General features: G+C 38.1%; 3 protein-coding genes across 3 annotated transcripts; 1 reads left to right on the forward strand and 2 right to left on the reverse strand.

Moving 5' to 3' along the window:
- Positions 1-4,674: 4,674 nt before the first annotated feature.
- Positions 4,675-11,936, reverse strand: LOC140241773 (probable cytosolic iron-sulfur protein assembly protein CIAO1 homolog). The gene is made up of 6 exons (XM_072321524.1): positions 11,729-11,936; positions 9,930-10,190; positions 9,228-9,319; positions 8,217-8,418; positions 6,620-6,707; positions 4,675-5,704 (listed from the first exon to the last, which is right to left on the reverse strand). The coding sequence occupies exons 1-6, from the start codon at positions 11,865-11,867 to the stop codon at positions 5,464-5,466; spliced, it is 1,023 nt and encodes a 340-aa protein (XP_072177625.1). The 5' UTR covers positions 11,868-11,936; the 3' UTR covers positions 4,675-5,463.
- Positions 11,937-12,113: 177 nt separating this feature from the next.
- LOC140241642 (anaphase-promoting complex subunit 10-like) lies at positions 12,114-15,865 on the forward strand. Its single transcript, XM_072321381.1, has 3 exons — positions 12,114-12,212; positions 12,820-12,958; positions 14,133-15,865. The coding sequence occupies exons 2-3, from the start codon at positions 12,820-12,822 to the stop codon at positions 14,540-14,542; spliced, it is 549 nt and encodes a 182-aa protein (XP_072177482.1). The 5' UTR covers positions 12,114-12,212; the 3' UTR covers positions 14,543-15,865.
- Positions 15,866-19,488: 3,623 nt separating this feature from the next.
- LOC140241560 (uncharacterized) lies at positions 19,489-22,978 on the reverse strand. Its single transcript, XM_072321296.1, has 2 exons — positions 22,661-22,978; positions 19,489-21,070 (listed from the first exon to the last, which is right to left on the reverse strand). The coding sequence occupies exons 1-2, from the start codon at positions 22,865-22,867 to the stop codon at positions 20,795-20,797; spliced, it is 483 nt and encodes a 160-aa protein (XP_072177397.1). The 5' UTR covers positions 22,868-22,978; the 3' UTR covers positions 19,489-20,794.
- Positions 22,979-25,340: the final 2,362 nt, after the last annotated feature.

Genomic DNA, 25,340 nt, shown 5'->3' on the forward strand with positions numbered 1-25,340 from the left:
ATTGCATTGCATTGCTTGTTTGTCTGAATGTCACCAAGCTGTATAAAGTGGTTATTTATACACAATCCATTTTCCGGATTAAATTGTTGACATCTGCATTCCATCTTGGATTCACCCGACTCTGAAACTGCACAAATTATATCCTTTACATAACCTGCAGCCATTTCATGGATTTGAATCTCAAATGTGGTGAATCAATGCAGTAGGAGCAGAAGTTGAATTTTTTCCAGGCCGAGAATAATGGCATGGTATTGACGATTACCACGAAAGCGACAGTAAAGATCACATACATCACTTCTTCTTTTTTTTGTCACGAAAAGCTGATCTTGTCATTTTCATCATTATAGTTGCCAGTTTCCCCATTTTCGCATCGTTGTCTACTCTTAGAATAATGACTTGAATTGCTTTGGTCATAGCGTATTCGATTTTCAAACAAAACAGTGAAACCGTGCGATCATAATAATAACGCCACTGCATACAAGCAGGGGCGGCCAGTGTAACTATAGCCCCCAAAGCACAATATGTTAAAGGGACCATATAGTTTTGGTTGAGACCTAATTTCAGGTTTCTAACATTTTTTGGTGAGATAATGAGAAACCTCTTATGTATATGAAAGAGCATGTAATTCTATGAGGAATTCAACGTTTGTTTGATGAAAATTGGTTTTGAAATGGCTGAGATATAAAAAAAAGAGAGAGATTTTAATAAAGTGTGGGACCCACACTTTTATTACGATCGCTTAGTTTTACTTTGTTTTTGGATGTTTCAGTCATTCCAAACCCGATTTTCGTCAAATAAACTTTGAATTCCTCTTAAAATGGTATTCTCTGTACTATATCATAAGTGTTTTCTTGGTATCTCGCAAAAAGTTAAAAGCCCAATTCTCATCTCCATCAATACTGTACCGTCCCTTTAACAGATTCTACTTTTTATAGTCAACCTCACCTAAGTCCAATCCAAAGAGGAGCCAGAGAAAATCTTTCGACTTACATGAATTTCGACTAACACAATAAAGTGAAAATACATGTTTAAATCCAACTGTGGTAATATTTTTCGCCGAAATATCAAATTTGTCGACTTCTGGGAAATCAACTTAGGCGAGATTGACTGCAGTTACTGATGACACAACGATATTGGGAAAGAAGAGTTTGAGGCTTAAAGTTTATGTGTCCCTTCTGCAACCCTGAAATTAGATTCCTTTCATAAGTTGGTTATACACTGTAGAGGTAAGTAATTCAGACCTTTTCTCAGAATGATGAAATTGGAAACTTCTTTATGATGGAGGGGGCTCGGAAACAATGCCATATAATTATCATAGATTTGATTTGATGAATAGTCGCCGACAACCGTGGACCAGTGTGACAGCATTTTCACGACATTGGCATCAGGGTGACTGACGTGTTTCTGAACATGTCAGGTTTGACGCTCATCGACAAACCAGGTGGGAGATTACATGCCTGAATCAATCATGTCACAGCACCCGAAAAGGTGCATTATGTTTTATACAGTTTGCTGAAGCTCGTTTCACGGTTACGACAGTAGATGGCGCAATTCATTGTTGGGGTGTAGGCCATATAAAGTTATTTGATACTGTAGTTGTCGAACTAGGGGTAAATTTACTGTAAAGTACACTCTAACAGGCTAGATGAAGTGACAGGGCTGAACGAAGACTTGATGAGTGACGATTTTCCCTTTAATGAAGAAATTTATGATATCTGTTGTTTAGTTTTCGGGATCGTGTTTCTTCTCTAGTCAGTCCGTTCAACACTAGTTCCATTATACTCACGATGCGTTCACGACTCATTACACTGTATAGGTAGGTCGACATACTAGGTTATGAATGCAAATCTGATGTAATGGATAGGCCCTATCTGCAAACCTCTCATTGAGAGTCACTTCCAGTATAGTGCACTCCCATGTATAACAATATTCCGGTTACAGTGAAATAAAATGTCAGGTTTCAAAATCATCATCCACATGTATATTTCTCCATACACTCTACTGTTCGGTTATTTAAAAAAAAAGAATGATATTGGGAAAGAATACTGCCGGTCCCATGGACTTCCTTACAACCGGAGTCGACTGTAATCTTGTTCATTTATTTCATACATTTAAATGTGAAGGTGTCTTCTTTAAATGTGTATCAAACTATACAAGTACAGAATGATCAGCAAAGGCATAATCATGTATACACTCTTCTTCCCCACTCCCTCCTTACATATTATGTATCTCTTTCTCATCCACACCCATACACACACACATGCAAATTCTCACATACTCAGACATGCAAACTTAATACCAATGATACATTCCTCTCAACATTATCACCACACAATGTTGAAAATAAACACACTTATATTCCACCAAACTTATAGCCATATACATGACTGAAATCCATGCCCATATCCATTCAATTTCACACATCTTCTATGGAAATATTAAGAAAACAAAAAAAGGTGGTGAACAAAAACGTTATACAAACCATGTGGTGTACATCCCATTTTCGTCCAGGAGTTCTCAGTGATATGCATGTATTTAACAATTACTTAATGGTACTGGCATTACTGCAGATCAAATTTCACAGGCAAAATGCCAAAGAATTAATGATAATGATGTTGATGATGATGATGATGATGGTAATAATGAAAATAATAATGATAATAATCAACATTATTATTATTACTATTATCATTATTGTTATTATTATCATTATTATTATCATCATCACCATCATCATTATCTATATGATCTGCATGATCTACATAATTTGCACTGACAAGAAAGTAACTTCATGCAGCATTTCAGATGAATTTCAGCAGGACACAACTTGCTCACAATTGTACAAAGATTTAAAACATGGAATTGCAGATTTGTAGTTGGTTACAGTTTGTTATTCCGAAGGTTCGTTAGTCTGAAGGTTCATAAGTCCGAAGGCTCTTTATTCCAAATGTTCGTTATTCCGAGGATTCGTTATTCCAAAGGTTCGTTATTCCGATGATTCGTTATTCCGAAAGTTTGTTAATCCGAAAATGTGATAAATGAAACAAAGCTTGTTATTCCGAAGGTTCGTTACGGGCCCTATTTCATTTTCGGATTAACAAACCTCTATGTATAGGGACTTTGTGTGTTTCGGATTAATGAACCTTTGGAATAACGAACCTTCGGAATACTGAACAGCACCCTTTGTAGTTAACAGTAAATGAAATAATCATCATGGGCAATCTCAGTCCATTTGAGAGTATGTTTCAAACACTTTGTTTTGAGAAACTTGTACAAAAGACAACTCAAATGATTGCTCATATTACTCATAGTTTACTCATAATATCATAATATCACTCCATGACATTTGTTAAATGTATCAACAACAACAACAACAACAAATTACTGAAAACTGTTTATCCAATAGTGACGAGCCAGTGGAGTAAATTTGAGTCAGAAGGGGTCTGAGCTTTTTATCCCAGTAGAATCTTCATCAGAGGCAAAATGACAAACAGGCAGGGAAAGCAATCACATAATGATATCATGGATTACTTACAACAAGCATACCAGGTAGTCTGAGGGGGGCTCAGGACACAGAACAATGAAAACAAAAGGGATGGGTTAGGAGTCAAAGGCAGGGAGCTGGCAGGTAAGGATGGGGGATTAAAGCACGAGGATGAACAGACAAAAGGCAGAGATGGGCCAGTAATGATCACAAGCCAGGATCATAGGGAGCAACCTGTAAAGGATGAAGATGAATAGGGAGGCAACATCAAACAAAATAAAGAATAATGCACGGATAAAGAACAGGAAAAGAGTAAAATAGTAACAGCATGAGTGAAAGGGGGGGGGGGGGTGAACAAGCAGCGAGCCCTATATCTGGTGTACAGTGTATAGAGATGTGGCAAAAGAAAAATGAGAGAGAGAGAGCCCATCAACAAATGCAACGTATAAACATATCAACATATATAACAACAACCTGAAAACATAATGCCTCCGGCGACACTTCGTGGCTGAGGCACAAAAATGGCAATACTGTGTAGGAGTCTATCAATATAGAAGCAAAAATCCAAAAGGGAGAAATAATTATACATATACATATTGTACATACAAACACAAACAAATACAAGTGTGTATGTGGAAAAGGGCTGTATAAAAGTAACTCTGACAAGAGGACGGAACAAACTGGGAATAAGAGGTGTACCATTTGATAGTTAAAATACATAGATGACAGAAAATAATAAATTCAAGGGTAATTAAAACACGCTGTAAAATGAGTAAAAAGGAGTAGGCACTTGCCTCCTGGAAGTATGGAGTCATTGTCTGAATACCCATTCTCTAATGTCAGAGAAAGTTTGGTTGTTTGTCTGCTATTATGACTCAACAGCATTGATTATGGCAGCAAAGATGTATCTCTATTCAATACATAGTATGTATTGTAATCTATTAGATCATCTCTTGAAATCTGCTGCCATTTATAAATGGCAGATGTCATTTATATCTTTTATAAACATCATTATCAATACAGAAAATAAAAAAACAAAAAACAACTACACTCCATGGTGAATTAACTGACAGACAGGATGGCAAAGAACTTCAGTGATTACATTTTTTAATTCCTAGAATGTTTTGCAACAAGATATTAAAGTGTTATTATCATTATTATTTTGTCATCATCAATTACATGCTCAACTCAATGGATGTGATGTCAGGTTCCGATCAGGTAGGAGTATGATAAAAAAAATATATATATACATTTAGACGACACTACACATACTTGTATAGTAATAAAAAGAGTCATCCACAAAACAAAACAAAAGCACAGTACCTATCTTATGTGGCATGCCAAAATGTTCGAAGATAGATGTGTAGAAATATACATATTGTTTGAAATTAGTTTTCAGGTGTATGATTCTTAGCATTATCATAAAAGACAGCAGTAAGGCCAAAACAATAACAAAAGCACTATGACAATGTCCCAGGCTCTCCCTGCTACCAAAAAGCCTTGTACAGTACTGTTGTTAGAATAGCTTTATCATTTCCAGCAATATAATATGGAGATATTGTATATTACTTCAGTACAAACATGATTGTTGCGGGCACTTTTTTTCTTTTATTCTTTGTCAAAGCATCACACACAACAAAAATGATTCTTTCTCTCTCATTTTTGTGAACATTTGCAAAGCCATATTCATGTCCCCTGATCTTGGGAAACTCAAATCATCCGACATAGCATCCATGCAAAGTGTACCATGTTCTTCAAAGGACTCCACAGGACAGCGTCTGCCTTTACGTCCACCTCATCCCCTCTCTGATATGCGATGCAGGCGATGAACTTGCCAGCTCCTCAAATGCAAAATTGCCTTACACCATCATAGTGCCACCTCTTCAATCTAAAACATGTTAACATCATGCAGCTGTTCAGATTTAAGCTGGGCAGCAGACAAACCACTAATTCTTCTGGTCTGTTTCTCACAACTCATATCATATTTCGGAGCTGTACTGCCAAATTTTCACTGTTCCATCATCCGCGCACGACGCCAGCAGCCCAGGCTGCTTGGGGTTCCAACAAACACTGTTCACATCTTCCGAGTGCGCTCTGCTCATCTTGACGGCAAGGTCAAAGGTTGGCTGATTCCGCCGGTCCTGAGCTGTCTCGTCCTCCTTGAAAACAAGGATGCTGTCATCCGCTGCTGCCGTGGCGATGAGACCCGTCTGCCGACACCTACAGTCATATCATCGGAAAACAATTTCAATGCATTATCTTAGTAAAGTTTCTAGAAATGCATTTTGATGTACAGTCAACCTTGCCTACCTCAAATCTACATGTATCTGGATTGAAGAAATAGCTTCGACTTAGAGAAAATTTGACCTATGAGGGATTAAAATCAATACTTGAAAAGACCTTTGTCTCAGGCAATTGTTTGACTTATGCGAAGTCAACTTTGTTGTATCACGGTTGACTGTACTTCTGTGGCAAAGTGCACAAAAACAGCATTAAGATGAAGCAGCTGCATGTGTTTGAGAGGTTAGGAAAAAGTGTGCAGCTATATTTCACACAGGGACACACACTTGCACTGCTGACAATAAGAAACAAAAAAAATAGCTCATTTGGAAATTCTGACACCTTCTATGATGTATTGTCATGTGTCATAATGGTAAGCTATACAAATATGCATGCAGTCTCCATGTGCTACAATACTGCTACATCCTGAGGTTTGCCATGGAAAAATTATGTAATGTTATGTTTAGATAAAACACTACCAATATTGTGAGCTTCAAGCAGTGGAAAACTGTGACTGTTCTTGTCACTTTTGAAAAGCAGTAAACATAACTACACCACTACCTGTGAAAACTCACATTATTGAGAATAACACAATCAAACTCAGAGAATCAAAATCAATTAGATATCATTTATTGATAATTACATTATCAAACCAAAAATCAATTCACAAAATATATCATAATGATCAAAGGATAACAGTTCTTGTCCAAGTATATTTTTGAAAAAAAAAAAATCAAACAAACCAAAGCCTGTCAAACTACGTACAAATGACCTTCTACAAAGTTGGGCATCTGTGTATACATTGCCCTGGCTATTCAGATAAAAGTTTTAAAGTCATAATCATTATGTGCATACCAACTGATATCAAACACAGTCCTGGTGTGGTAACCAGACAGAGTGCAGACACATTTCCAGCCCGGCATGTTATTTGTGGTGATTACACCTGCATGCAAACAGGGTAAGAAAAGACACATGTTGCTATCTAGAAAAGTTGACATAATTAAACACAACAAAACAGTTTCATTACCTACCCATGTCAACACTGACAAAACTACAATGGCTTTCCTGGAAAAAGTAGATGCCAAACTCGGAGACAAGGGATGTCATCTTTAACCCTAATCAGGCTGGGGGGTGGAATCCGCCCCCCCCCCCCTCGACGTTTCGCGCAATATCTTCGTAGTGCGATAAGCTCCCGCCGCGATGTTTCATGACTTTTTTCTTTCAAGTATCACGCAACTATTGAGACCAAAATTGTTGCGCCCGCGTGTACCGTTTTGACGCGACGCCCGTTCGAAAAAAATTTGTCAACCCCAAAATTGCTCCAAAACGTGATTTTGTGTACAAATCCAATGCAAATTGTGTTTTTTCAATTAATTCACATAAAAATTCATATCTTGACTTAGAACGGACGAAATTAATTTATTTTAGTATAATAAAGCTTCGAAAAATGTCTGTGACAAATTTTGACCAAAAAAACAAACAAAAACAAAAGGTCGAAAAACAAACAAAAACAAAAGGTCGAAAAACAAAGAAATACATAAGAAATTCAAAAAACAATCAAATACATAAGAAATTAATTTCGATACAGATATTTTTTTATCATATGTCTCAGGAGAATGATACAAGAAACATTTTTAAAAAGAAATTAGCTTAATTACAGCATCAATAAGTGATTTAGAGCCCAAAACTGATTTTATGCATAAATTACAATAATTAATCAATATAAAACATGAGAACAATTTTTTGGAGAAAGCAACCATACATTTTGATAGTATACGTCGCGGGCGTCGCGTGTGCCGATTTTCGGCGCGATCACGCGTTCCATAGGTGAGATCTGAAGGGGGGGCGGAATCCGCCCCCCCAGATATAGCATAGCCAAAAAAGCCTAGCCTGATTAGGGTTAAAAGTAGAAATGAAGACAGAGGAGATAGAAGCAGCAAAAACAACTGGTTTAAAAGAAAAATGGTAAAATCATATGTCCTAGAATCACTATCATCCTCCTGGTCCAGATTATCACCATAATGCTTGAAAGAAGCTTACATGTACTAATTCTCTCAGGTTTTAGGTAATATTTCAACATGAGTTGGGGGGGGGGGCTGTATGCAAATGAGAAAGGGTTTGATTGACAGAGGGCTTACCAAAGTGTGATGTCATAGTCATTCATCAAAATGAAAACTGGGGGGGGGGGGCTGTTTTATAAAGCTGTTCTTAAAGTTACGAACGACTGGTGATCAGTTCTGATGTGCTATACTTATCAGAATTTCAATAATTCAGCACAAGAACTGATCACAAGTCGTTTTAAGTCATTTGTAACTTGAAGAACAGCTTTATAAAACACCCCCAGGTTCTAGAAAACAACCTCATCTTGCCCAAATATTTATGCATGCACCTGGTTTCAGCCCAAGCCATACATAAGATTGTGATGTCATCACTTTGATTGTACTTTAATTACCTTCTGCATTCCCTGGCTGGTACTCCTGCCAGATCTTGATTGTTTTGTCATCACTGCAGGAGGCAAGTCTCGACCCAGTCTTGTCGAAGCAGATGGCCCATACCGTGGAGGTGTGGCCCTCCAGTGTCTCAAAACAGCTCCAGTCATCATCCTCCTCGTGAAAGAGACGGATGGTGTCATCATAGCTACAGGAGGCCAGGATCTTGCAGCACACACAAAAAACGACATGTAAATATATAAACAAAAAGATAGCAAAGATGGCTAGATAGGCAAATGGATAGATATATAGATAGATAGATAGATAGATAGATAGATAGATAGATAGATAGATAGGTTGATAGATAGATAGATAGATAGGTTGATAGATAGATAGATAGATAGATAGATAGATAGATAGATAGATAGATAGGCAAATGGATGCATGGATAGACAGATAGACAGGTCGGTCCCCGGTCATAAGAAAAAGAACTTAACGTAATGCACGAATGAAAGAAAATTCATTGTATTGTTTACCTGTTTGATGTCTTGTGATGGACTAAAACTGGAGTTGTTTTTTTTTTTTTTTCAATACAACCTCTTCAACCAAAAGCACACACCATGACACCAATATTTTGCAGGAACATGTACCAGCCTTCTTAGAGCTTTTCAAAGCAGATCAATAACAATGAGGGAAAATGCATTGCAAATTGCACTTTTCGGTCATTCATTATCTGTTGTTCTTGTTGCTGAATTAAAAATAAAATTGTTCTTGTTGTTTGATGTCTTCCATTTTGGCCTATAGGTTTAACTTCCTTGAAACACTACTATCAATGCACAAGTGAAAAGACCTTCACTGCTAAATGAGAAAGAATCTGGCCATGCCTGGCAGGAGAATTTTTTCAAGCTTTAAAAAACTTTAGGTGACCCGACCTGCATCATGTCCACACATTAACTATATCACCATGTGCAAGAATTGCATTCTTATGCTGAATTGTACTGTTTTCAAAGCATAGTCTTTGTCAAATTTCTCACCTCACGGCCAGGTTGCCAAGCGATGTTCTTCACATCCTGTGTATGAGTGCTGAGAACACTGGCACACTGGTAGTCTTCATCCTCTTGGTCAACTGGAGAAGAAAAAAAAAAGGAAAATATTGTAGGTGGCAAAGGAAAGGCAAAGGAGTGCAACGGCCTTGATATTTTTCAGAGGTATCCCGTGGTGATGGGTAGGGTCGGTGTGTGATCACTAAATCTGTTGGAGGTTAATCAAAGTAATGTGGAATATTGATAAAGAAGAGTTCTTGTCATCTTCCTCTTGCCACAGTAAACATAGTTGTTGCTGAATAATTGATAAGGTTCATTTCATCAGAGCTATCTTATAGAGATTTGTAAAAGGTTTGTCTGCATTACTGCAAGTGCAACATTAACTCTACAGGACTGAGGAGTGTCTTGCATGCATTACTGCAATATAAACTTTACAAGGGTTTCAGAGACAAACGAAAGATACGGTATACAAACTGTACACAGTTGTAACTGCACATAAAAACATACATACAGATTTTTTTTTTTTCTTCTTTTTTTTTTTGGGGGGGGGGGGGAACATCACCCACATATTCACAACCTATGTTATAGACAGTTTAGATCAGCATTCTTCAAGAATGATGAAGCTCAAATTTGGGCATTGGAGTCCACATACAAGCCATGGCTGGTCATCAAAAGATCAAATCAAGAATTCACCTTCCCATATCCAAACACTCTTGTCTCGACTGCATGTTGCAAGGAGCGATCCCGACTCGGACCAAGCAACACTCTTGACTTCATTCTCATGGCCTTCAAGGGTGGCACTGCACTCAAACTCTCCGCTGCGTCGGTCCCAGATGCATGTCTGGGCATCGAACCCTGCAGACGCCAGCAACTGACCACACATGGACCATGCAACTCGCCTTATAGTCCTTGTGTGTCCATCTTGAAGGATATTTTTGCATACCCATTCGTCACCTGAAAAGAGCCACAATGTCAATGAACTTGGTGAAGTTGGGCATTATTCCACACATAATATAAAGCACAAATTTGATCATTGCAAATGTAAGGGGCAGAGGTAACTAGAGAATCTACCTCAACTCACAACTGGTATAGTGCTAGTGAATTGCACAGATCTATCATCCAATCATAGTTCAAATAATAGAGTCTTTACTAGGACTTTACTAGTCTCGTCCTCTCACAGTAAACAGTGCAGTGCAGCAGTGTCCTTAGACCTTGGTTGGACACTTAATTTTACTTTCAGTTTGAACAACTTTTACTACTTAAGTAACGTTAGTTAGACCTAGGCCCCCTACCTATTAATACCATCTACTCAAAGTTTACATAAGTACTTTTCAGTGCGTGATTGCCTATTTTCATATCCGATCAGCAGACTCAGTCAGAACTATAGACACCCTCCCAGCAGGAGGTTGCATCCTGTTGATGAAGGGCAGTGCAACCTCTCTGAACATGGATGGGTTTGGAGTGAGTACAGTACCACAGATCCTGGTAAATTATTCCACAGTCGAATTGACCTTGGGAAAGTTGCAAATTTGAATGTGTGAGTATTGTAGCTTTGGCGGGTATTAATGAGAGGGTGGTCATGTCTTCCGAAGACATGTCTAGGCCTAACTACGACCAGCAGCCCCATACCCATGGTGTATGGGGCTGATGGTCGCAGTTACTAGGCCCTACTCAAAGAAATTTTTAACACAGGGCCTCACACATGAGTACAGACAGTATTTACTAGGATGTCATCCAAAAATTAAGAATCCGAAAGCTGCCTTTTAAAATTCTAGGCAAGAGTTCCTTTTGCCTTGAGACAGCCACCCAAACCCAAAAGTGAGTGCAGTGCGTGCATCCGTGCGTATCGCAAGCAAGGTTAGGCTAGGTAGAGTTGTACTATAGATCTTTGACCGAAAGATCGGTCTGTATCTGTCCGTCGGGGAATGTTCCGCGTAGACTGCGTCTGGCTTCACGGATCCCCTCGCTCCGTATACACGGAGGACAGCGTCAATGGCAAAATATAAACATGATAAAAGAGTCCTCCGGACAGACGGATCTTTCTGTCTAAATCGTGAAATAAGCCCCACCGCAGTACGCGTGCACCCGTGCGTTAGCAAGCAAGGTTAGGTTAGGGTTAGGGTTTAGGGTTAGGTAGGGTTGTATTTATGGTTAAATTGGCCATTAAATTAGTCAAGGGACATTAGGGAGTCCTTCCGAGAATAAAAAGTAAAAGACCAAAGAAAAAACGGGAGAAAGGGAGGACGAAAGATGCTATGCTGTGGAAATCGGCCCCACCGCCGTATGCATCTCGCGTAAACGCCGTTTGGTGGGGCCGCATTCACGAGTATTATACTGTGGAAGAAAGCCCCACCGCCGTGCTTATCTACCGATGAACGCCACACGGTGGGGCTGAATTCACGAGTATAAACAGGCGAGCCGCCGTAGTATTTGTACGGACACGCAGTGGTGGGGCCTATTTCACGAGTATGCCCCAAATTCTATGTCCTCACCTTCTTTCCCCCATATTCTGATAGTTTTGTCACCACCACACGTCGCCAGCAGCGTCCCGGTAGGATTCCATGAAACACACCACACTCGTTCTTGGTGGCCTGATAATTCTGCAACCTGGTCTAGCTTACCATCCATCATGGTAGAAAAAATGTCCCGCAAGTTCGGATGTTGAAATAGTCACGGTCTGCGGAATGTAAAGTCTGCTACTTCATGAAGACCACTAACACTAGATATGTAGCTAGATTCTAGTACTGAGTATTTATTTTCTACATTGAAATCCGTGAATTGACCTGTTTATGCGCGTGGACGATGCGACGTGCTACATAGCTACATGAAGAATGGGCGCTGCCATCTTTTTAGTACCAGGACGAGTCAGGGCGCCATCTCTTGGCTGAAGTACTACATGCGGATATTGGACATTTGATTTGAAAATCCTTATGAAGTACTGCACTTTTTATGCCTTGTCTGTGACATTTATTGGCCGTAAGTTCTTTCAATTATTCTGTCCGAAAAGAGCCGCATAACGCATTGCTGCATGACTTTTCTTTAGTTCAGTGAATCAGTAAATTCAAAGAAACGTGCATGTAAATGGTAATTCTTTATCTCGTAACAGTCCCACATGTTGAAATCTCCGTAATGTTGTGCACTAGAAACTGTAGATACGGAAATTGTACCATGGAACTCTGATTCTGAAACATTAGAACTCTAATCTTACTATGTATCTGCATCTAGACTTGTGGTGCCTAGTGGTGGGTTTGTCAATGAAATTAACTTCAAGACACACACACACACAAATGATCGCAATAGCAGTCCTATCTCTTTGACATTCATTTTTTTTTTTTAAGAATCAGAGACAGAGTCAGATTCGATTGCGTAAATCTTATCGCTTATTAGTGTAAATTGTCCGTGCTGTATGTTGTTGATGATGTTTACCACGGCGGCACGGGGTTTAGATTCTCATGGCAGAGTTCTTTGCAACATGTTGATTCTACGTGATCACTATTCTCTTCACGCATTCTATGAAATAAACCCAACTTTCAAGGTTTTCCTGTCTCTATCAATTCATTTCAATCTACCCAACACCTGGTAGATGGCTGGTCTTGGAAACAAGCTGGACGATATTGATCCTGTGGCTGCAGGTTTGAGAGAAATAGGTTCCCAGGCAGTTTGGTCACTGTCTTCATGCAAGCCAGGCTTTGGTGTAGACCAGCTTCGAGACAACTCAACAGGTTAGATATGTATGCTTCTGTATGTTCTTGGAAATGGCAAAAACTTTCCTTGAAAGTTGATGTGTTGCAAAAAAAAAAAAAGAAAAAAAAAGAGCATTTCTAATTTTATATATGACATGTAAACCTGATCTTTTGATTTTGCTAATGTGTCAATTCTTTACTTAAATGAAAGGCAGCCACTTCAACAATAATGAGAAAAAGTGGGATTTTGCAAATGTGAATATGGCAACTTTAAATTAATGATAATAGTTATCAAGGGTGTACCTGAGAATGTAATGATAGTGCTTATCATTATCATGGTATAGTGTTTTGTCATTCCAAGGCAACATCTGCCTTGGAATGGCTTGCATGTACTGTATTCTGCCAAGCTTAGAGTGTCATGAAGTTGAGTTAAAGGAGACCTCCGGATGATTTTCAGATTTTTTTCATTTGAACTACTATAAATTAGTTATACTGAGGACAGAGTTTTAGAATTTGTGATAATTGGGATGAAGAATTAGAATATTTTCAAAATCTAGAACAAATCGCAATGAACAAGGATAATGCCATGGCAGAGTCACCATAAGAATGCATGAGCTGGGGCTCAAGGTAGCAGAACAAAAGAAGAAGGCATGCATAGATTATAAACAGGTGAACTCGCAAGCAAGCGGTATTGCAATGGAATTACTCTGCTACATTTCTGAAATATGTGAACCTCCTATGTCATCATCCTTGTTCAGTGTAATTTGTTTAAGGTTTTTCAAAGTATTGTTTCTCTGCTCAAGAACCGTAATAAATTCCACAATTCTATACGTGGAGTCGTCGATTTATGTATTACATGATGTGAAATTATGAAAATCATCTGGAATGTCCCTTTAAGATATGGTTAAATTTACCTTGTATGGGAATATGTTCCCAAAGGAAATACGTACATAGTTGATAATGAATGTGCAGACCACTGTGTAGATGCAAGGCAGTCACCTGACCCAAATCAAAACCAATGCAAAAATATTCCTGAAAAGGAAAAAGAAATTATTTACTATAATGTGCAAACTTTCCATGAGATATGATTGGAGAGAACGATAGATGCAGAGGATGCCGCCACAGTTGATCACATTCTGTCAAAAGAATAATGAAGAAATAAAGAGAATAATTGGCTATTCTGTACGTTTTTGTTTGTATTTTCTTCTGCAAGACACATACTGGCAGTCAGATGGAATCCAACCACATCTTGTCAACATCCAGTTTCGGCGTAAGACTACGGTCCACAGCGTCGCCATCTATGCTGACTTCAAATCTGATGAGAGCTACACGCCGAACAAGATATCCATCAGGGCAGGCAACAACTTCCACGATCTTCAGGAGGTGGAGCTGTTGGAGCTCGGGGAGCCAAATGGCTGGATCACCATTCCCCTGACAAACTCCGAAGGTAAACCCATCAGGACTTTCATGATCCAGATTGCCGCACTGTCCAATCATCAGAATGGGCGCGACACCCACATGCGTCAGATCAGGGTCTACGCACCCATGCAGAATACGACCTTCAACAATAGACTGCCAACTTTCTCCCAGGTGGACTGTGCAATGTATAGCACCATCAGGTGATTGAGAATACTCCTTTTATTTGTTTACTCTTTCTTTCTTTTTTTTTTACATAACATCAAATAAAGTCCTTTGGAGATTGAAGAGACTCTTACCTAATACCTGAGAGCGCAGCATGCATCCCCAACTCATGACTCGGCAATGTACGTTGTACAACCCCATCAGGTGTTGAAGACACTTAAAAATTTTTTATCAGTTGGTGTTTTACCCATTTACTAGAGCAGTCCCTCAAGAGAGCTGAGATATTCTGGTGTAGATGTACTGCATTCAAATCTTTAACCACTTTTTCATCATACTGATTTAAATGCTGCAAAATAGGCATCTTCTCGGACCATTGTATGCTTTTCCTGTGTAGGCTTTTGTCCTCACTTCCCTCCCTCCCCACCTCCCTGTTTGCTTTTAGTTTGTTCAGTTGTTTTTTCCCGTGTGGGTTTTGGGGTTTGGTCTCTCTGTCGCTGTCTCTTTTCTTTTGTGTGAACATGGTGGGGGGGGGGGGGGGAGGTGGTGACCTACATTTCAGAGGGACAAAGTGAAAGAACAGCAGAGTGACCCAGGTTGGAATTACCAACAAACTTGTTGCATTAATGTTGGATATCATAGTCACTCGTGAAGTTCTGAAGTTGTACCGTTTGCTATGAATACGCTTGTCTATTTGCTTTATGGGGAGGTTCTGCAAAAAAGCTTAAGAGATCAAGGGCTGATGGATTGTTAGATTCTGGGAAGTATATCTACAAATAGCTAAATGTTATTCAGCTTGCTTAGTACAGCACTTACAAGTAAAAGTAGGATAAAGCATGAGATCATGTTTATATGAAAAGTCCTATATTCAATTCATGGGAGAACTATTGATGTAAAAATATTGCAAGAAATTTCTTCCATTGTGCAAAGAACCAAAATATTTCAATCCCTAGTATGGGACATGACATGCTAAAAAAGTTTGTGCATTGGTCACATAATAACGGCTGTTTCGCTCTTTACTACATCTTCAGTCTGTATACTATACAAAAGTCAAGAGTCGAATTTCACTTTCAATGACTGATTGCATCCAGCTTGTGCCTGCTTCCAATGTGTGCTCTGCCATGACAGGCCCCTCTGAAAGAAGTACACCTGTTTTCTCCAGATTAATTCTTGAAGTATACTTGTGCTTTCACCTACTATGCACTGCAATTGTGTATGTGCACTACTTATGTATGTGCTTACTCTCCATATCTGGTTAATGTTCTTACTGTACATTGTATCTTCAATCTCAAATGTAGGCATAAATATATACATGTATGTACTGTAAATACAAATCACTTATGTCCGTAATAAATGATATGAAATTGAGTTAGCATTTTTCTGATCTGATTATATTTATAATGTGCAGTGTACACTTTATACAGTAGTTTATGTGCACATATTGTGTGCCATTCCTTGGGATCTACATGTATTAAATTGGTTTATCAAAGCGTTGTAGTGAGAGCTGCAAATTCAGTTCAAATGGAAAATGAGGGACTAAGTAGATGCCTTGCTAAGATCACTGTTTTTCATGAGAAATCACACCACTAGACTTTATAGTGAGCGCAAACTGTAAAAGTGGATATTTTCGCGCGACTAATTTTTTGTGTGTCTTTAATTCCACAGAATCAAGACAGTAAGTATAGGAACATATGGCAAGCAAAAATATTTACGTCATTTTATTTTCGCGCTAGTTTCTGGTTGCGCGAAATGTGCAAAAATTTGAACACCACAAAATTTTTTACTTTTACAGTAGTGCAGTTCCTCCAATGAACAGCACAAAGTTACTGTTCTGCTGCCAAGCATACAGCGTATCAACCACAGTACATGCATACAGACTGCACAAACACGATGTCAGGCAAAGATTGCTATACAGGTGTATTAAACATGTACAGTTGTACATACATGTACATATGCTACAATCATACATTACTGTTACTACTGGTGAATTCAGACACAGGATAATAACAACAAATGCCAAGTACACTGTTAGACAAATTACAATGCAAAATAAGTTTGGATAGTCAAATTTTTTATTACAAAAAAAAAGAAAAAAAGATATGCATATGAAGTTTTTATGATACAATGGTACAAACTTATAAAATGACATATCAAGTGTTGACATGCTTGTTCATCAACATGCATTTGAACCACATCACATCTCTCAATTAGGACACAAGACAGAAGAAAAAAGTGCATGATACATTTTACAGTATGTATCTATTGTACACTGTAAATAGCAAGTTATGATTGTTTTATTCATCTGTTTTCTTTTTTGTTTTCTTTTTTAAATACCAGGTCCAGCTGTACTAACATTTGGCACAAACATAATTAAGACATAATGGAAGGTGTAGGTGCACATGTATATGGACCAATATTCATTGAACCATTTTTTTTTTTTTTTTTTTTTGTATATACCCTACTATTGTAACCAATAATAGGCCTACCGTGTATGATCAACTGGAATATCAAATATCAAACATACTTCTCTGGTATGCTTTGATGTTTAAAATTATATATCTCATCATCCTCATCACTACACTACTTTGAAGAGGATTTACAGTCCTCCGCAGGATTTGTTTTTTGTATTTTTTGTATTTTTTTGTATTTTGTTTTTTTTTTTTTTTGTTCAAAGTACATGTACTATAGTTCAAATAATGAAGTTGTGCAGAACTAGAGGCAACAAGTACAAAACATACACATGCACATATGTACTGTATATGTAAAAGCGTACTCTACATGCATACAAGTGGAATTTAAGGGTGCTTCTTTCCCCAACATCTTCATGACTAAAACAGAAAACTCAAATGAATACAGACTGTATTCAAAGCAAAGACTATGTTGGCTGAATAGTAACAAACATCAACGGACATTGCAGAATAGTTTCTGCTCTGCAATCACCACATTTTTAAATACATGTATTTCACTGTTTGCTTGTTTGGTGAACTACACACAAAAAAAAAAACCCCAAAAAATAATGACCTCACAATTTGCAAGATAGTCCCTTTCTTTCAGTGTCTGCTTCATCAGAAATGACTTGAACAATATTTCCCTGTTTGCTTGTTAGGTGAACTACAAGGAAATGACGACCTCACAATTTGCAAGATAGTCCCTTTCTATCAGTGTCTGCTTCATCAGAAATGACTTAACCTTGTTCCATGCACCAAAAAGTTTTGTAAAAGACTGGTGCAAATTTAGTCTTACCAAACAAAAAAATCTTTGCTACAATATCCTACAGCACAGAATACACTGTACTAAATTTGTCTCCATAAGGACACTTGTAAGTACCATATCAAACTAAGCTGGGGTTCATGACTTCGACCATTAACTTTGCTGCACACTATTGATTTTATCTGTTTTGGAGTGACATCTGCAGAAGACGGGTGTTTTCATCTACAGTTTGTACCACATTTTCAACCATACCAAATTCATCACAAAGTATAAATGTAAACTGAGTACATTATTGTAAATGTGGCATTTACTGGTAAGCACAAATGCTTGATACATGTAAAGTCACAAAATATTAATTCTATAGATGGTTTTAGTATTATATGTTTCAAATTCTCTTCTCTTTCAGTTTTCCTATGCTACAAATGTTGGTGCATTCTATTTCCAAAAAGCTACCCATGCAAAAATGAGGCAGTTTTTGTTCAAAGAGGCAAAGTTTTGAAAAAAAAAAGCTGAAACTGGCAATTTGTCGTGTTTTATTTCATTTTTTTTTCCAGGGTGTAGGAGGTAAAGCATGAAGAACAATGGGTTAACTTCAAAACACCGTTTATACTATGCTTCATGAACACCAAACAGCTTCAAAAACAAACTTTACATGGGAGAAAGTCAAATTCACAAACTTTTGAATTGTTAGACAAAATCCACTTTCCTCAACAACATCAATGTTTTGCAGGGGTTGTTTGTTTGTTTTTTGCCTGTTTCTTCACTAAGATAACATAGTGAGGCTAATGCATCACAAATGTAGTTACATGTAAATATATTACACTGTTTTCATGCAGCGTATTTTGAGCAACAAATTATGAGCAACAAATTACATGTGCAGAGATGGTCTGTTATTCTGCCAAATCAAATGTCAGTTTCCATCTGAGCATTATTTAGTATGCTCAGACACATCTCTTCTGGCAAAGTCACGTTTCAAAAACTCCTATCAATTGGTCGATTTTAGAGTCAAACATTGAACACCTTTGATTTTGAATGTAAACTAGAAAAACATCTTCCTCGTCAAACTAGAGTGACAAAACAGAAATCAGTGAACACCCTAGTTTATAAAGGATTTTTTTTTTCCTTTGCCTAAATTAAATATAGGCTTGATGCAAAGTACATGCACATTGTATCAGACAACCTTGGCGTTAACTGTGCACAAATATCATTTCTGCATGTACGCTTGTAACATTTCATGGATTTGGAACTACAAAAAAGCCCAATAGAGTCAAGGAATATGTATCCTAACAACTTTAGAATATGTGACCTTGCATCACAAAACGAACAAAAAGTCGCACCCCTTGATTTTACGCGAGGACTCAAGAAAAGGTGAAATGGGTCAACCAAGTCAATACAGTGCACTCCCGTTATAACGAACACGGTTATAACGAAATTTCGTTATAACGAAGTAAATCTTCTGGTCCCAAAATTATCACCATTAAAGTCTATGGTAAAAAATTGGCTTATAACGAACACGGTTATAGCGAAATTTCCGTTATAACGAAGTCTTTTCCGAGCGCCACAGACAAAGAAAAACAAAAGAAATGTGCTCCGTTATAACGAAATGCGAATTGCTTTCGAAAATTCATAGCGGAACAAGCATTTATAGCTTCTCTGCATGGGTGAACGCTTCACACCACTGTGTGTTCACTCTTTGTGTCACGCACAGTTTCTGAGGGGAACTTGCGTCTATTATTGTGATACAATTATCCCATCACATTTCACATAGCTTTCCAGTGTATGATAAGTATTCAGCAAACAGAATATATGTCGTTTTCTTGTTTTCGTTATATATTGTATTTGTTGGGTTATAACGAAATTTCGTTATAACGAAAGAAAACTGCCGGTCCCGAGCATTTCGTTATAATGGGAGTGCACTGTATTGAGTTTGTCATATTTTCTGAAAGAGCTATCCTTCTACATTATTCTTTAGTTTATTATCATAACATTGATGGGAATGTGTGTTTCCAGCAGTTTTTCTACAACCCTCTTGTGGGGGAGAATAGAATGATCGGGTATGCCTTTTTATTTCTTGAAATCCTTTACACACTCTTCACTTTCAAGTCTAATAACTTTTCAAAGGATGACACTACTGCTCTGAAAGTTGGCATTTATCATGGGCAGAATGTGTTAATAAAACATGCTCAATTTCAGCTTAATCTGATAATCTCTTCATTGTTGCTGCTCCAGTGGTTTACATCCTGTGTCTTGTCCCTTTCATTACACAGCTAGCACGGCTTGGTAAAGATTAAGCGCTTGAATAGACCCTGTACTTCAGAGCCTCTTTTCTCGGTCCACACTTTTCCAGAGTGTGTGCTTTCTTTCTAGTACACTGTATTTAGATAGGTTAGGGAAGTCCATTTGAATTGAGTTATACATCATTTTAAAGCTTAGAGCCTGCTCTTTCAGAATTTGCCCTTAACTAAAAATCCATGTCTGGCGACTTTTTGTTGGTTTTGTGGTGCAGGGTCACATATGACAAAGGGAACATTAAAAGTTTCCACTCGAAAAGAACAAATATCTACTAATATGAAAAAGGGAAGTACGTGTACATTTCTAGCTCCCATCAAAGCCAAAAAAGGAGAACATTTCTATGTGGGAATAGTCAAATATTTTTTCTCCTAAAGTGGCTTACCCCTGGGTAAAAGGTATTTGCTCTTTTCTTCCTTCATGATGAGTATCAGAATTCTTTTATCAAGAACTGATGAAATCTGTTTTCAGCATGGATTAATTAACTTCTCAATAAACTTTACGACATAAAAAGGTACAACATCCCTCATACCTTATTCCTCTTACACTGGATGTGATACCTTCTTGTATCCTACATGAAGAGTTTTATAGGCATCATGCATACAGCTGTATTAGAAAAAAAAAATAATGTTAGTCAAAAAAATTCTTCTTCCTGTTTTTTTTTTCTGCCGTTGCTGCTTTTGAATACTGTTTGTCAATATGAAGTCATACAGTCATTGCATGTTCACTCCACATTATCACACACATTTCATCGTGATAGAACAAGTTCATGTGTTTTGGACTCCAGTTTTTTCTCAGTCACTTGAAACCAGTTGCCTGACCAGTGATGCGGAGTTCTGAGAGGGTTGTGCTACAGCACTCAGGACACCTCTCAACATCCATGAGGTGGATGGTGTTCGGGTGGCGAGGGCACTGGAGCCGGACCCGCCCTTCCAGCACCAGGCCACAGGAACAGCAGGCCACGTTGGTATGCTCCCTGTTGCAGATGCACCCCCTGGCATTCGGAAGAGCTTGCCGCTTGGTTGGAGTGAGGGTCATCCGGGATTCTTGAAGGGGATCATTGTTGTTTGTGAACTGAAATTAAAAATAACACATCTGTTCAAGTGGGTTTGGATTTACTTGTACAATGTATTTTATATTTCAAATTCCTGGAAGTTTCCCATATTTTTGTCAGAATTCTAAAAATAGCACACATCTGTTCAAGTGGGTTTGGATTTACTGGTATTTTGAATTTCAAATTCCTGGAAGTTCGCCATATTATTTTTTTTTTTTTCTGAATTCTACAGGGATTCATGACAACAAGATTTAACCGCTCCTTAATTACCGAAGTTGGTAAGCATCATAATGGTGACAAAAAATGCTGTAATGCTCAATTACTGGTATTTAATGACACTCTTTGGTATAAGTTTTCAATTAATTTGCACCACTAATTATACATGCTCAGAATACCGATTTTAAGTCCTCTCGGAGGTGTACAGTGTACATTGCGTGCATTGACACGTGCGAGATTTTCCTGCCAAAACACTTGTTGTCATGGTACCAAGGTATATGTAGTTAATAAACCTCTTACATCTTTGAATACTGGTACTAATTTACTCATTTTTGTGCTAATCAAATGCCAATTAAGCCCTAAGATTGTAGCCCTTAATTCTTATTAGCACATGTTCGAATTGTCTGATGCATATCATTTTATTTGGCTGAAAATATCAACTTTCAGCTGTAAATGTACAGATATAGCTTTCCTGTGATTCCTCCATTGCAAGAACATTAGAACACTGTACTTCAAGAGGAATCCCACACATTTTACAATAAATTTAAGTACAAATACTACTTATGATTAATACAATTTTGTTCGACATACACAATATGATGACCAACATGCCCATGCCATGGAACATTGACCAATATGAGTGTTCTATTTTGGTGAATCAATGTTTGACATCTTAGCATACAGTGTAAATCTGTGGTAGTGAATAGTCAAGCCATGGAGGTAGAATTACTAGAAAACTGTACCTCCATGGTCAAACCATGGCAAGGTGAAGAAGCTCCTCACAGTACAAATCAGATGCCTCCAAGAAAGACCAAGAAAATTTACAATTATTGTGGATGCAAGAAGACCAAATAAAATGTAGGTTGCCTAGGCCTAATTTCCATTCCAACTACTACATTGTACATTGTAGTATCAGTGCAGTGCCTGTGGAACCTTATCCTCGTATTGTTCAGATAGAGATTTTAGCTTCCACACACAATACACTTATACAGAATTCGCCATTCTTTTTGTAACACACTTGATGAGTCTAGTTCAAGTTGCAGATATTGTGCAAAACAAGGCGATTTTGCAGGTCCCGTTTCTTTCACAAGAATACATTACATCTCACTTATTTTAGACCACTCTAGGCTCTAGGCCTATTGTCTTTTTCTGACCTCGATACAAGATACCCTAAAAGGGAATGGTTCCACGCAGCTATAGTTTGAATGAGGTTCTCCTGTCGTGTAACTAGGCCTATCCCCAAACTTTCAAGTTTCTTCAAATCAACGAGTGCAAGAGTGCGTCACAATTGGAATTGTTACAGTAATCTTTGAATTGAGGGATGAACGTCAATAAAAGGCGACACACAGCGTGGCATAAGACTTTGATTACAAACTCAACATGCCAAAACTTACTGGTGGGGACACTTCCATTGGCGAGCGCGAGCGAATGTCCATCTCAGATTTCGTCGTCACCTGAGCCTGAGGTGTATTGGTATGAGGATGATGAGTCCGAGCTTTTGATGTCATGTTCATCCGAGTTTCTGCGAAATCCCGGATTCCGCCAAGGGGGTTCAAGTTGAAACCTCTAGGAGAGGAGAATCTCCCGCTGTAATTTGCCATTTTCCGTCGTTTTTGAACGATTACTAAGTATCTTCTTTCTTCTAGACTCTAGATTGACTGAGAACTTGGCTCAAATGACAGGCTTTTTGTGCCAGCAGATCAACAATTGCACTACTACAAGTTGGTCAGCTATGCGCTAATACACGACGTTACGATGTATACGGTACCGGTATCAAAATGTTTGGCCCCAAATGTTTTGAGCCGCGCGCGTACAATCACCATACAAAAACAATACGCACGTGCAAGCGTGTTTCATCATGAATGGGTCACGCTGTTGCACCCGTAACAAAACCACCACCGCCCATTCGGTTTCACTTTATTCATTATATCCCTGTTTGCTAGTAAATCCCCTGCTTCACATCACCCCGGCCTCTTTATTGGCGGTACACATTGCATGGATCTCAACAAAGGGCTTACCGCGGGAGCGGTGCTGTAAATGAGCTAACTATGAAAAGCGGTAAACATTAAAAGCAAAACGGAAAACAATACCTTTGCTTTCCTCTATTCATAAGCTACAAAACATTGTATGCAAGTTACTGAGTAATTCCCTCTTTTTCACACAAACACACTTCGGACACACACTCACATCTCATCTAGGCTATTGTTTAAAACTTGACTTCACACCTGTGAAACATAAAGAGAGAGATTATGATAGGGGAGGAGGAGGAAGAGCAAGTGAGACGCATGCCTCAAATGTGTGGGAAGTTTTGGTTTGTTTCATATGGTTTGGGGAATGAGATTGTATTTTGAATGTTTAAACAATGTATATATGCACACACAGAGCAATTCATTTTTACAAAAATTATGTTCGAGATATTTTATGCCGATAGCTGCGTGTGTGTGTGACCCTTGGGATACATCATGAAATGTCAATATATGTTGTAATTCATGTACATCCCAAAACATGTACAACATTAACACCAGCAGTCTCAATTCCTGATTAACACTTATTGACTAACACTCTTTCATATATCCCTTATCTGCCTTAATTCTCACAGGCAAACTTATCTCTAACACAATATGCATGTGCACACATTGATTCACACTTCTACATATAATCACACAGATACCACACTCTCCACATTCAGAACAGTTAGGGATTTTTGCATACAAGGAAATCGTGAACTACTGGAAGTTATAACACTTGGGATACATGAAGGAGAGAGAGAGAAACAGAGAAGTAGTTTTGACACAGTTCTATACTCTTTAATAACTCATGAAAAATATAATACATGATGTATACACCTCTGGCAAGACATCAACCATGTGGCAGTGTGTAAACTTATGCCACTTCAATCACTTCACACATCGTTACATACAATGAATTGTACCTGCATACCAAAGCTGAAATAAGAGAGAGATAGGCATAATTTCATTGTCCCTGGAAGACTGGAGTTAAGATTATCCCATCAAGGTTGCCTCTCTTGAGTTCCTTTCAAGATGTTTGTGACTACACTGTACTGTTTTTATGGAAGGATATGTATAGGGGGGTTCAAAGGAAACCAAAGCCCAAATGTATGTGAAAACAGCAATGCTAGTAAAACACATCAGTGAAAGTTTGAGTAAAATCAGACAATCCATTCAAAAGTTATGAATTTTTATAAAGTTTTGGTGCCGTCATCGCTGGATCAGGAGACTACTACACTTCATGACATCATTATGAACAACAGTACAAAGAAAGTATGAGAAAAAATGCACAAGACTTTATTTTCGTGAGAAGTAAACATTCTATCAACTTGTTAATGACATATGTTAGGGTAATATTATTCACCCTGCTTTCTGAAAGAGGGAAGCCAAGTGCTCATTCATTATGCCAGAAAAATGAAAATGTTGAATTTTCTGTATATTTGTCCTAATATTTTATATATATATATATATATATATATTTCTTCCATGGCTGCTTTTACTTGACAATTGTGGCTTTGGTTTCCTTTAACCTGTTGAGGACAAGTCCCGAGTATACTTGGGCAGGTGTCTGTGGGAAATGAGTGTTGTAGCAAAATCAGCCCGTCCTCAACGGGTTAAGAGGGCTGAGTTTTCACATTATTACATGCGGCCATTGGGGAAGCAACTAAAATGCTTTACATTACGCAACCATCGGGCTGGCGGCTGTAAGTCACTTCTGAAGAGCATTGTCTACAAAGTTCACTTTCATTGTCATAACAGACCAGAATCACAGACCTAAAGACTGAGAGTCTATGAACTACACAGCAGCTCCTAAAAGTAATTGGTAAAATATGGCATTGTAAATAATCATGTCAGTGATTTTCATTTTCTTCTCATGAAAAAGAGAATTAAAAAACTTGAGTGTCAAACAATTACTTTCAAGTCATGATATTACTGGAAGTCATAGATATTAATACTTCATCGGCTTAATTGCAGTGTTCTTAATTTGGCAGCTTCATAAACTAAATGCCTACATGGCAAATCACTTCTCGCCTTAAAATACTGTATGCCTATAACACAAGACTTC

The sequence above is a fragment of the Diadema setosum genome, chromosome 18 (genome assembly GCF_964275005.1).
Source record: "Diadema setosum chromosome 18, eeDiaSeto1, whole genome shotgun sequence".
In the NCBI taxonomy this organism is placed as follows: Eukaryota; Metazoa; Echinodermata; class Echinoidea; order Diadematoida; family Diadematidae; genus Diadema; species Diadema setosum.